The sequence below is a fragment of the Neopelma chrysocephalum genome, unplaced genomic scaffold, assembly GCF_003984885.1.
Source record: "Neopelma chrysocephalum unplaced genomic scaffold, ASM398488v2 Primary Assembly neopelma1_59, whole genome shotgun sequence".
NCBI classification, from domain to species: domain Eukaryota; kingdom Metazoa; phylum Chordata; class Aves; order Passeriformes; family Pipridae; genus Neopelma; species Neopelma chrysocephalum.
Window position 1 is genome coordinate 18,210,471 of NW_020897714.1, and position 12,951 is coordinate 18,223,421.

The 12,951-nt window shown below is 49.7% G+C and overlaps 1 protein-coding gene and 1 non-coding gene across 2 annotated transcripts; both read left to right on the forward strand.

The window, feature by feature from the left end:
• Nucleotides 1-5,286: 5,286 nt before the first annotated feature.
• On the forward strand, nt 5,287-12,550 carry RPL3 (ribosomal protein L3). The gene is made up of 10 exons (XM_027680205.1): nt 5,287-5,409; nt 6,391-6,583; nt 7,204-7,372; nt 8,257-8,392; nt 9,612-9,798; nt 10,160-10,320; nt 10,496-10,597; nt 11,087-11,182; nt 11,645-11,764; nt 12,440-12,550. The coding sequence occupies exons 1-10, from the start codon at nt 5,407-5,409 to the stop codon at nt 12,482-12,484; spliced, it is 1,212 nt and encodes a 403-aa protein (XP_027536006.1). The 5' UTR covers nt 5,287-5,406; the 3' UTR covers nt 12,485-12,550.
• On the forward strand, nt 9,913-10,005 carry LOC113966337. Its single transcript, XR_003533794.1, has one exon. It is a non-coding gene; the product is annotated as a small nucleolar RNA U83B (small nucleolar RNA).
• Nucleotides 12,551-12,951: the final 401 nt, after the last annotated feature.

The window sequence follows — 12,951 nt, forward strand, 5'->3', positions numbered from 1 at the left end:
TGGGGGAGCAGGCACTGCGGGTTGCAGCATGGGGGTCTGCGGGGGGGGGTGCGAACACCTCCCGGTACAAAGGCAGCCCACCCCAGCGCCCCTGGGAGAAGGATGAAGGGGTGATGCCACGCTTTGTTTTGGTAGGCCTAGCAGAAGTGCGGGGTCAGCCCCCAGCCACTCTGGAGTGCTGTGTCCAGTTCTGGGCTCCTCAGTGTACTGACTGAGAGGGAGACAAGGAGCTAGGGGAGAGGATCCAGCGGATGGCTATGAAGATGCTGAAGGATCTGGAGTATCTCATGAGGAGAGACTGCAGGAGCTGGGCCTGTTCAGTCTAGAAAAGAGAAGACTGAGGGGGGGTCTCATGAATGCAAATAAATATCTCAAAGGCAGGTGCCAAGAGGATGGTGCCAGACTCCTTTTGGTGATGCCCAGTGATTGTACAAGGAGCAATGGCCACAGACTAAAACACAAGAAGCTCCACCTCAATATGAGGAAGAACTTTTTTACATTGAGGGTGGCAGAGAAGTGGAACAGGCTGCCCAGGGAGGAGACATTCAAAACCCACTTGACCACGTTCCTGTGTCACCTGCTTGAGGTGATGCTGCCTTGGCAGGGGAGTGTGACTAAATGATCTCGAGAGGTCCCTTCCACTCCTAAACAATTCCGTGATTCTGTGATGCTACCCCATAGAGGCTCCCACAGAAGGGTAAGGCTGGGCCCTTGGATGCGGCCCATTATCCCAGAGGTATGGTCAGTGCTGCTCCCCCACTGGACACCTGCCCCCAGGCAGAGATGCCTGATGAGCCTCAAAATCACACTGCAGCAAAGTCTAGGGCTCTCCTTTGCAACATTCCTCACCCTGCCCACACCGTGTCCCTGGGAGGGGGTAGCAGGAAAAAGCCCTTTGTGAACATGGGGAATCCAGGTTTGGGGGAGAACCCTGTGGCAGTTTGAGCCACGTTAGAAATCTAAAAATCCAATTTTCAGGCTTCTCCACCCCCTCCCACAATTTATGCCAACACCGAAGAGAAACTTTCAGGCCAGAGGCTTCTATAGGGGAAGGGGGAAGTATATACATTTATTTACACAAATAAATACTATACAAGCTAAAGACAACTATATATATATTACATTTCTATCAATCAGTCCTTTCAAGCCCCTCCTTTAAGTTTAGTCCAGGAAAGAGCCTTTTCAAGGCTGGAAAGTAACCAGTCCCTCTGTGGGAGTGTTCTAGGCCTGAACGCTCCCCCCTCACCAAGTTCCAGTTGTTTTGTTGTAGTTCTCTCCTCCTCATGAAGTCCAGGAAGATAGCTCTGAGTCCTTGCTCTCCTGCTGCTGTGTGATCTCTCTCTCTCATACCTTGATTCATAAGCTGCTGCAGTGTGGTCCTGCTTAGCAAGTGTCCACGTCCTGGCATGTGGATTTCTCCTCAGGTTTTCAGTTGTCCTGCGTGGCAGAGACATCCTCCGGGCCCCTTCTCCCTCTCTCTGGGCAGGGTCTGTCTCCAATTTCGCTTGGGACTCTTTCTTCCGAGCGCTGGGCCTACCTCCACAGCCCGTCCACTTGGCTCAGCTTCAATGCTGAGCCTCTCCTCCACTTTCCAGCGGAGGGAAAGGAAAGCCCCCCTCCACAGCTTAGCTGTAGAAAAGGAGGGGGAAGAGGCTTGGCTGCAAAAGCCTGGCTCTCTTCTCTTACCTCAAGTCAGGTTCAGGTGGCTGTGAGTCTCTTCCCTCACTGCACACACTCAAAATGCTGTCTCTAACTCTGCTCTGGGCTAGGCAGAGCTGGGGGGGCCGCAGGGCTCCCCTCTCCCCCCGGAGGGGAGAGAGGGAGCCCAGCCACCCCCTGGCCTTCCACACCTACACGCAGCAGACACCAACAGCAGAACTCTTGCCAACAGCTTCCGGTGGGCTGTGTATATATGATTTTGAGCAGAAGCGAACAACATGAGTGGTGATTAGCTCTTCAGGGAACACTGCCCTGGCACCCAATCACCTCTGAGTCCCCCTCTTCTCGAGGGGGGGGCCAATCTCAAACCATGACAACCCCCAACGCTGGGAGGCAGAGACTGCAAGATACACACCTTGCACTCCTGAGGCTGCAGCCTTGGGAGTCACCTGGACTTCTCTGGCACCCACAGTACCACCAAGGTCACCAGCACAGCAAGGAAGGGATGTGTGAGGACAAGCTATCTAGCCTTAGGGACAGTTCAAGCAAATTGGCCCATGCCTTCTGCACAGAGTAGCTGCGCACCAGTGGCCTACTGGCTGCTGCAGAGTGCCTGATAATCTGTATTACATGGACTGAAATGGAAAGCAAGCCCTTGGATTGTAACATGGTTCCCTAAACTTAGCAGTGGAAGCCAAAACCATGCAAAAGCTAGAGGCAAATGTATGGGGGAGATAAAAGAGCATTTAAAGCTGGCCTATGGTCACCCATTTGGAGCTGTGCCCCAAAAAGTGGGCAGCCATTCCGCATCTTTTGTGGGGCTCATTTTGAGGGGCAGGCTGGAGGTAGAGGATGGACACTGCTCCATCACATCCAGGCATAGAATCCTAGAATGGTTTGGGTTGAAAGGGACCTTAAAGGCCATCTAGTCCAAACCCCCTGCAATAAGCAGGGGCATCATCCCCCATTCTAAGGAACCAGTCTGCCAGGTTAGAGCAGGCAATGAAATGTCCTCCAAACAAAGCACATCTTGGTCTGTATGGGCTTTTTCATGCAGGTTTCCACACAGATCCTTCCAGCAAAGCCTCCAGCCTTGGGTTTTACTTAACCTGCAGGGACCGGAGTGGGGGAGGGAGGGTGGAAGGTCTCTGGGAGTTGAATAAGCATGTTTAAGACTTGGATATGCCCTCCTTAATTATTTCACACTAGGTGGGTAACCAGCCTCCCCATGCTGAATGGCTTAGCCGCGTTACACCAGTGCAGCTGGCAGTGGGATCTGGCTCTATCATCATCATCATCATGGCTAGGCTTCGCAAACGAAGATTTGGGAAGGACTCTACCCACATTTGCTACAAGCATGCTGGTGGCTCTATAGGTTGGCGCTGTTTAATTGATGTCTGCAGTAACTTGATATAACTGTAATGTGCAGCACTACCATTGCATGTCACAGGTCAGCATCCCCACGGTGGGAATTCTGATGATTGTGGTGCCAAGGTCCCTGGCAGGGAGGGAGGAGGCAGGGCAGGAGTCATCCCTGGGGGCACCAATCTCCCCATGGTGTTGTGTTTGTCAAACACATCCTCATCTGTAAGCCCCAGGAGACAGTGCGGGTAAACTTTGGGTGCCCCATGTGTGAGAAGCTCCAGACCACCCAGCTCTGGGTTCCACTGTTGTTGTGGCCTTGAGTGTGCATCCCCTTTTGTACCACAGGCTGTGGTGGATTAAGGCCCATGTTTCTTATAATAAGGCAAATTTGTCTACTGATTCCCAATTTATTCAACCTCTGGATGTCATGAAGCTGGATCTTACTATTCAGCAGTTTAGTTATTTTCCACAGATTGCCTCGTGGGTGCATCTAATACCATCTCAACCACCCAGTATCAGCTTCCTTGCTTTGCTCATGTTCTGCATCTTTAACCCAGAGAGGGGCTGTAGGTAGCAGGATGTGGCCATCAGCTGAGCTGGCCAGGCTCTGAGGTTTACCAGCCACCTGGGTGCCTGACGCCATGCCTGTTATCTGAAGCCTGGGTTCAGCCCACCTTACCTGAGCTGAGGCTCTCAGGCTGACCCAGAGGCAACGTGACACCCTGACAATTACAGCGAGCAGCCAGGAGTTGTTCCTCCAAAGGCATGACTCCTCTTCTCTTCTTTCCCTGAGAGAGACAGGTGTATGTCCTGCATCTCCAGTGATGTTAAAAGTTGGGTAAGCACTTTGTATGTCCTATGCTAACCCGTGGTGGTCCTGGAAGGGACCATGTCTCACAGCATCATTTTCTTGACACTTCCTCACCTGGTCTTTAGCTGGGCAGGCAGCTGGGCAAAGTGGGCAGCTCTGCTCAGCCCTCTTACCCTCTCCTGCCCCTCAGACATGGGTCCACCATTTAGGGTGGTCCTCCTTCCTCTCCTCGGCTGAGAGATGCAAGATTTCTGGCTGAAGATCAGAGCTGCTTCAGGGGATGTTTCAGCCAGAGCTGTGCAGCACATCAGTTATCCTGTAAGGGTGCTGTGCAGTTCCAAATCCAGAGAAGTCTGAGAGCTTCTTCAGCTGGGTCCTGTCTGATTTCCTGGTGTCGATGAAAGGAGAGTGAATAATTTATCTCCTGTCTTTCAGCTCCTTCCCTGTTCAGGTTTCACCTCAACTTTCCTTCACTCCTGCCCAGAAGATACGCAGCACCAGTTCCCGTGCTGGCAAGTTTCTGATGTGGCCCAAGCTATCCAACATCTCCCAGAGACACAGCTGGTCCTCACGGTGCTCATCCATCTGCCAGAGCAACAGTAAATGGAGCAGGAGAAATAACAGCATGAATAGCAACTAGTCCAGGCAGGTTCCACTGAAAGCCTTATTTTCAGTTTCTCTCTCACAGCACAACTTCAGCACGTACATTGGTTTCATTGTTTACTATTAATTCAACTGCAGCACACAGAGGCCCTGATTGAGTTTGGAGCTCCGCTGTACCAAGCACCGTGGGAATATACAGCAGGACACAGCCCCTGAAGAACACACAGTCATGTCCCTGCATGAAGGAAAAGAAGTTATTTGATACCTTTTTCTATTTTGAGATACATGCAAAAATTGTGGGATGGCAATGCTGGCAGTGAAGCCTATTTTATCTAATTAATTTTTTCTCTCTTTTTAGTGTGTTTCTTCACATTACCTAACATCATCTTCAAGCTGTGATGTAGATTTGTCAGGTGCCTTTTGCTCAGGGTTCATCAGAGCCTCCCATGGCTTTAGAGCTATTTGTGAAAACCAGTCAAACACTGCATTGGGACACCCCATCCAGGCAGGCACTCGCTCCCAGCTTGGAACCAGCATATCGTTTTCGTGGAAAGGAAACTCCTGGCCTGTTCGGGGAGGGAGCCTGCAGTGGGACACACTGTCTGGCATCACATACATCCGCAGGATGACACGGGGACGTCATGGGTTTGCATAACGCAATAAAGAACCACAGCCAAACATTTACGTGTGGTTTACTACGTTCCTACCTTACCCTACTCTCTTTTAAACCCCAGTGCCATATTATCTGTTACGACCCGTGAGCGTGGGCACCGAAATTCTCGACAAGCCCCAACAGATGTTTCCATGTTTCTGTCTTTCCGCGCATCGCCGCCCGCGCACCTTTCTGGCCCCGCTCGCCGCCCGTAGCAGTGCACGCGTACCGCCCGCCCTCTCGCGAGATCTGGAGCAGGGCGCTTATAAAGGCGGCGCGTGGGTGGAGCGGCCCTTCCGGCGGGCGCGGGGACAAGATGGTGGGTGAGAGGGCCCGGCATGGCCGCGCCGTCCCCCTCCATCCCCCGGCATCGCCGCCAGCCCGGCCCCGCCCGCCGCACGGCCCCGCCGCCGCCGCATCCGGGCCCTGCGCGACGCCCTCCGGGGCTTATTTTGGGGCGCGGGCGAGACGTTGCCGCGGGGAGGGAGGCCAGGGGGGCGCGGGCGGCCAGGGGGGGTGCTTGGTGCCTCTTTTCCTGGGAAGGGGGGGTGGTGGTTCTCTGGAGAACTCCCGCAGTAATGTCGTTTTGGGGCTGTAAGCTTCGCTTGGCGTAACGCGTGTGGAGTATTTTTTTAAATTAAGACATACTTTTTATTAGCTCCGTGGTTAGCAGTGCAATATTTACTTTAAATTTGGATGTGAGATTGAATGCGTAATTTCTTTTTGGGGCTGAGAGTTCTCCAGATAAAACCCAGCCTTACATGGCGGTCAGGTTGCAGAGAGAGGCTGCAGGGGTGGGATTCAAGGGGAAAACCTTTGGAAAAAATAATGTACTTCCATCCAAAATGACTAACTTAAAGGAGGATGTTAGAATGCTGTTTTACTGAAGTTTTTGAAACTGGAACTGCTTCTGTAACACTTAATTTTATACTGATAAGCTGAAAGATGTGAAGTTTTTTGTGCTCTGTTTTGTAGATTTGTGGGGTGGACTGAAATTATGGCGGCTTGCTGTGGCCAAACTGCAGCTTCTGTGGTTCCCCAGTTACAGTGGGACTTAAAATAGGCTTGTATGGAAAGGGATGTTAAATGTAGGAAGGACATAGTTGAGGCATGAGGATTGCATTCTTATAACATAATGGAATTCAGGAGCCACACAGCTGGTAGTGAGAAGAATTTCCAGAATGCGAGTTGTCTGGTGTGTACATGATATTCACGTTTTCTGGCGAGGAGAGGATTGACCCTTGAGTGGGTGTATGTGAATCCCTGTAACAAGCACTAAGTGTTTGTTTTCTCTCTGCAGTCTCACCGCAAGTTCTCGGCTCCACGACACGGCTCCCTGGGGTTTCTGCCCCGCAAGCGCAGCAGCAGGCACAGGGGTAAAGTCAAGAGCTTCCCCAAGGATGATCCCAGCAAGCCTGTCCACCTCACTGCCTTCCTGGGGTACAAGGCTGGCATGACCCACATCGTCCGGGAAGTCGACAGGCCTGGGTCCAGTACGTATCAGTACTCCTCCTAATGGAGGACAGTACGTATCAGTGCTCCTCCTAATGGAGGAGGAACGTGTGTTAATGGATGGTGACACGTGGCCTGTTCAGTAGCATCTCTGGATTTTAGCCCTGGCTTCCGTGCCCTTGAGTGGGTGGCATATGAAGCACCTAAACCCATCCTACTTCCATGTGAGTGTTGTTCCAGGAGCAAGACTTCCATGTCTGGCAGCCTGTGGTTAACGGTTCCATTCCTGAGCTGCACAGTGATCTGGTTTGGTTTAGCTGTAGGATAACAGGCTCCTTAGGATGGCTCTTCTTGATAGAGGGACATCAGTCAAGTGCCTTTGGCATTTTTTTACTGATTGTCCAGTCCTGAATGTGGTTCAGTTACTCACTTCCATCCATTTTGCCTGTTGGGATTTGCTGTCCTTTCTACTGAGCTAGCCCCTAATTTTTGCAAGGTGTTAAATTACCATTTAGAGTTGGTTACTTTACCTGTATCATCTCTGTGAAGAGAACTTGAACCATTTAACCTTTCACATGAAGGGCTTGGGAGTGAGAAAGAACAGGTGATGTTTAGTAGCTGATGCTGGTGTTAATTGTGCTGAATTTCTGTCTTCCTTCAGAGGTGAACAAAAAGGAGGTGGTGGAGGCAGTCACTATAATAGAGACCCCTCCCATGGTCATTGTGGGCATCGTGGGATACGTGCAGACTCCCCGTGGTCTCCGTAGCTTCAAGACCATCTTTGCTGAGCACATCAGCGATGAGTGTAAGCGTCGCTTCTACAAGAACTGGTAAGAGAGCAGGGCCTTGGCTTGTTGCTGTCATCTTGTGCCGTGGTTTTTATTTTTTCTGCTGGGTTGTAGATGATGCTCATACAGCTTTTTGAGGAGGCTTTTCAGCAATTAGTGTTTGGCCTTGATGAACTGGCCTAATGATGCAATAGACTGTATGGATTTCTCAGTGAGGGTGACAGCATGATGTTCGTGCCCTTCTTAGCATGGGGGTGACAGTTCTGGTTTTTGCCTGAGATGTCCTTAACAGGCTACACGTGATGATACTTCGACGGGCGGACATAAGGAAATCGCCTCTGGTGCTTGTTGTTGAGTGTCGAGTCCTGACTGTAGCCCTGTTTTCTCAGGAAAGGGGAAGACAAGTGTTACTTCTGATTGCTGTTCCAGGCACTGTTGTTGTGATTAGAAGTATGTGCATTTGCCTGAGTGCGGCTCCAGCGTGTCTAGAACTCACAGCCTGTTTATGAACTTGGCAGCCTGAAAAGACGTCAGAGTTGAGCAATAAAGATCTCAAGGGTGTTTCAGTAATGACCTTGCTGTCGGGCACACAAGGGGGGGAAATTGTATTTTGAAGCAGATGGCAGTCACCTCACAATTGCTTTAAAGGTCTGGTTTTTTTCTGTTATTGTTTGACATCTCTCTACAGTCTTTTGTCTTCTGTACTCTGAATGTTAATCTGCTTTGGAATTCATGGCAGCTCCGCTCAGCTTTGGCAATTTTGCCACTGTCTGATGAGCTCCAGGCTCCTCTTGCCAGTGGAAAAGTCATTAGAAGCTGGCAATGAGCCAAAACCAGCTAAGGTGGCAGCTCCTTCCGCTCATCCCCACTTGCTTGGGGATTGATGAAGGGCTTAGCCAAACCTTGTCTCTGCTCTGCTCCTGAAGGCACAAGTCCAAGAAGAAGGCCTTCACCAAATACTGCAAGAAATGGCAAGATGAGGAGGGCAAAAAGCAGTTGGAGAAAGATTTCAATAGCATGAAGAAGTACTGCCAGGTTATTAGAGTCATGGCTCACACTCAGGTAAGTGCGTTCAGGACTCAAGTATGCTGGAAAAAGCTGAGAGAGCAAGAATGAAATTTGATCCATCTCTACGGAGATTTCTGCCCTCCCCTGCAGCCTGATGCTGACTGTTCAGCGCAATACAAATTCATTCTGTACAGAGCTGTGCTCAGAGGATGCTTGAGCAGCCTTGAGGGCAACCACTGGCAGTGAAGGAGTGTCCAAAAGAAACTGAACTGTAGTAGGAACTTCTTGGGCTCAGTCCTTTCCTGATGCCATGTAGACCCAGACTTTCTTAATTCCACCTACAAATAAAACCAGGCTGAACACTAAACTCTGGGGTTTGTGTGCTCAGCATCATTTCAGGCTGCAATCTGTCTAAACTGCAAGCACTCAGAGACACTTGGTGGCTCCTCTTGCTCAGCTGGAGGAGGTGTACTGCTTAGTGGTGTGGTAGTGTCTCCCCAGCTGTCAGTACTCTGCCAGGCTTTCTTGGGAGATGCGGTTAAGTCTTTTGCTGTAAGTGCAATAAAGATGCCTAGCTATGGCATGGCTGATTGTACTAGAATTAGTTTTCTGTATTAAACAGCAAAGGTAGTATTGTAGCTGCTGTTGATGCTCTCACCAGTCCCTCTGTGCTAAATATAGTGGAAGTAACTGTAAATGTGACCCCACCCAAAGTGGTCTTCAGTGTGGCAAACTTTATCACAGAATGGTTTGGGTTGGAAGGGAACTTCAAGGTCATCTTGTTCCAACCTCCCTGCCATGAGCAGGGACACCCTCCACTAGGACAGGTTGCTCAGGGCACTGTCAGAGATGACTGAACACTTTTAAGGGAAGGTGCATCCACAGGTTCTCTGGGCAACCTGTGCCACTGACTTACAACCCTCATAATAAAAAAATTCCTTCTTGGATCCAGTCTAAATCTATCCTCTTTCAGTTTAAAACTATTTGTCCCTTGTTGTCCCCTGTCCTTCCTTGGTGGAATTTGGTTGGTGGTTGCGGGGTTAGAGAACTCTCTGGTCCTATGGGTGGCATATAACTTCCAGATGCAGTGAATTGTCATTTCAGTCACAGCCTTTCCCCTTGATGTAGGGCCTTGTTGAAGTTTTCTGTATTGGAAAAGGATATATATAGTAAGAAAACCTGATTAGGCTAGGACTAGAAGGATACTTGACTTATTAATATAAGGTCCATCTTGGAAGAGTGGGAGCTGAATTTCATGCTTTCTGTTTCCTAGATGCGTTTGCTTCCCCTGAGACAGAAGAAGTCTCACCTGATGGAGATCCAAGTGAATGGTGGCACTGTTGCAGAGAAAGTGGATTGGGCCCGGGAGAAGCTGGAACAGCAGGTGCCTGTGTCAACGGTCTTTGGCCAGGATGAGATGATAGATGTCATTGGAGTCACCAAGGGCAAGGGATATAAAGGTAAACAGGTGGAAGTTCTCTTTGTGATAGGATACAGTTTTTAATGAAATCCTAGCCTTGAGTTTTCACAAGCATGTGTGCCAAGGGCTGGGGAGGTAAATCCATATTGCTGTCACAGTTCAATGATGAGACCATGGAATGAGCGCTGGGCACAGCGCCTGACATCTGTGAGGAGTCATTCCATGCTGCCTTCCTTCTGAGAACACAACCCAGGGACAACCAGGGGGTAGCTTCACCAGGAAATTAATTCCTGGGAAGCTGAGTCTGGGCTTCCTTTTGGTTACCTGGGGACTGCAGCTTGAAAGGTGGCTTAAACTCTGGTTTGGTGACAGCTTGATAACACTGCTTTGGTTCATTGCAGGTGTGACCAGTCGCTGGCACACCAAGAAGCTACCACGCAAGACTCACAGGGGCCTGCGCAAAGTGGCCTGCATCGGCGCCTGGCACCCGGCACGGGTGGCCTTCTCTGTGGCCCGGGCTGGGCAGAAGGGCTACCACCATCGCACCGAAATCAACAAGAAGGTTTGTGTCTGAACTGCTGGGAGGAAATAAGAGCTTGCTGATGTGACTTGCTCCGTGACAATGAACAGAGTGGAGAGATTTGCTTTGCATGCTTTGCTCTGTTAGAATGTCATTCTGGGGACAGTAACCACAGCTTGTTGTGTTGACTAACCATAAGATTCTTGTTCGTTTTTAGATCTACAAGATTGGCCAAGGTTACCAAATCAAGGATGGAAAGCTGATCAAAAACAATGCATCAACTGATTATGACTTGTCTGACAAGAGCATTAATCCTCTGGTGAGTTGCTGCAGCTCTGTGCTGAGAGTCTTCTTATGAGCTGCAATCCTAAGGGGCAAATGGGCCTGGTATAAGTTGCAAAATAACTGAATGAAGAGCTCTCGAGATAAAACTGCTGTGGGAGGTGTTGTTGCTTAGTCAGTCTCAGTATTGACTTGCATAACTTGCAAATTGAATTTGTGTGGCAGTAGTACAGAGATGTTACAAACGTAGGAATTGTACTTGTAAATTTAAAAGGAATTAACTCAGCAAGGAGAGCAGCTTTTGCTGTTTTGTCAGCTTCTTCTGCTGTTCTTAACAAAACTCTTAGAACAGCAAATAAATTGCTGTATCAAGAAATTTGACTAGCGAAAGGCAGTACTGGAAACAGGATTTCAGTAAATGTGGGAATGGCCGAGGTCCAGAAATGGGACAAGAACATCAAACTGTAGACAGATGTGATCGCTGGTCCTGTTTTGTACAGGCACTAACTGTTCTCTCCTTGCTCAGGGAGGCTTTGTCCACTACGGTGAAGTAACCAATGATTTCATCATGGTGAAGGGCTGTGTTGTGGGGACCAAGAAGAGGGTCCTAACCCTGCGCAAGGTGAGTAGTGCAACCTGCTGTCACGTGAACTGGAACAGCTTAAGTGAGCTGTACTGCCTCTGGTGCAGGCGTGTTTGCAGCTGTTGGGAATCATACAGCCTGCTGGAAAGAAAAGCCCCGCGTGCACAAACTCACCTCATAGTAATGACCTCGGGAGTGGCACGAGGTCCTTTCCCTGGTTAACTCAGTCCAGAGTTGTTCAGGCTTGAGAATTCTTAAGGACCATAAGGACACTGGCAGCCTGACTGGGGCTCACCTGCTGCAAGCTGACCAGCCTCAGAGGCCAAGGGTGCAGGATAGGATAGGTAATTGTCAAGTGCTCCTTGCACAATGTCGCAGCTGAAGTCTGAGGTCAGAGTGACTGAGGAGGCGTTAGACGTGGAGGTGACAAGAAGTAGCCAGAGTACTGGCAGTCTGAAAGGATGCTGCTGCTGCATACTCACCAGGCATCTCTCTTTGTAGTCCCTGCTTGTGCAGACTAAGCGCCGGGCCCTGGAGAAGATTGACTTGAAGTTTATTGACACAACTTCCAAATTTGGTCACGGCCGTTTCCAGACAGCTGAGGAGAAGAAGGCTTTCATGGTAAGGGCACTTCCTTTGTGTTGTATATCACCATATTGTGTGGCAGCTGACAGCTTGACCTTTGGGCTGTCACATGGCCAAAATTTTGTGAAACATAGTGTGTAGCTTTAGTCAAGAGGCCTCCTGTCAACTTGGTCAGAACTGTAGCTGGCCTGGGGTCTCACCTCACCTATGACAGTACTTGGTGTCTGAGGGGTGTTGCCATGTTTGGGCACAAGTTGTTCAGTAGCGAAGCATGGAACAAGCATTGCTCCAGTTCCTGTGAGAGCAGCTCTGGAGGATGGTGCTCGCAGTGGTTGGCATTCCCAGTTTGTCACTTGCTGGAGAAAGCAGCTGGGAGTGGGGCCCTTGTCAGGTGTGAGCACTGCTGTGCTTGGGCCTGCACAGGAGCTTCCCCGCCAGGTGGCACCAGCGTTGCTGCTCTGGCGCATCCAAAGTCATCTGATCGTTGCAGTGCAGCTGCACCAGTTTCAGCTCTCCCTGAAACCTCTGCCCATGGGGGCGGGGCTTAGGGTTTCCAGTGGGTTGCAACACGGAGGGCTTTTTTTTTTTTTTTGCCTTGATTTCTTTGCAGCAAGAGGAAGAGAAATTACATCACTGTAATTGGGATGTGATGTCTTTGGTGCAGACTGCTGTTTACATAGTTGGTTTTCGTGTTTGTTTTTTTTTTTTCAGGGACCACTCAAGAAGGATCGTATTGCAAAAGAGGAGACGGCTTAATTGGGTCGAATGGTCCTGTGGCCTGTGTGCTCTCAGACCAAAAAATAAATATTTTAAACAGATTAACTTTGGCTCTTGGTTTATACATTGCTGTGTCAAGTCTGGTACTCACTGCAGGTTCTACTTGTGGGACCAACCAAACCAAAGAAGCAAGTAAAGCTCAAGTTCATGAATATCCACCTTGTAGGAGGGTTCCTCTAAATAAGAATGAAGCTGCTATTGCTGGTTTTGCAGAGCAAATATTTTGGGGCAGAGCAAGGCTTCTCTAGTCGTGTGAAGTTGTAAAGCAGCAGGAGCCCTAAATGTGTTTGCACTTACTGAGTACCCCACATGTATGCTGGATGGCTGGAGAGCTTCATGTCAAATGGGTTCTTAAATAAACTATTCCAGACAGTTGATACCACTATATTTTAGTTAGGTGGCTGGCCCTTGTTGCCATGGAAACCTTCCAGTGTCTGTATGACAAG

Coding starts and splice junctions, on each gene's coding strand:
- RPL3 (XM_027680205.1), top strand. Junction 6,584..7,203: donor AGTCGACAGGCCTGGGTCCA/GTACGTATCAGT, acceptor GTCTTCCTTCAG/AGGTGAACAAAAAGGAGGTG. Junction 11,765..12,439: donor AGGAGAAGAAGGCTTTCATG/GTAAGGGCACTT, acceptor TTTTTTTTTCAG/GGACCACTCAAGAAGGATCG.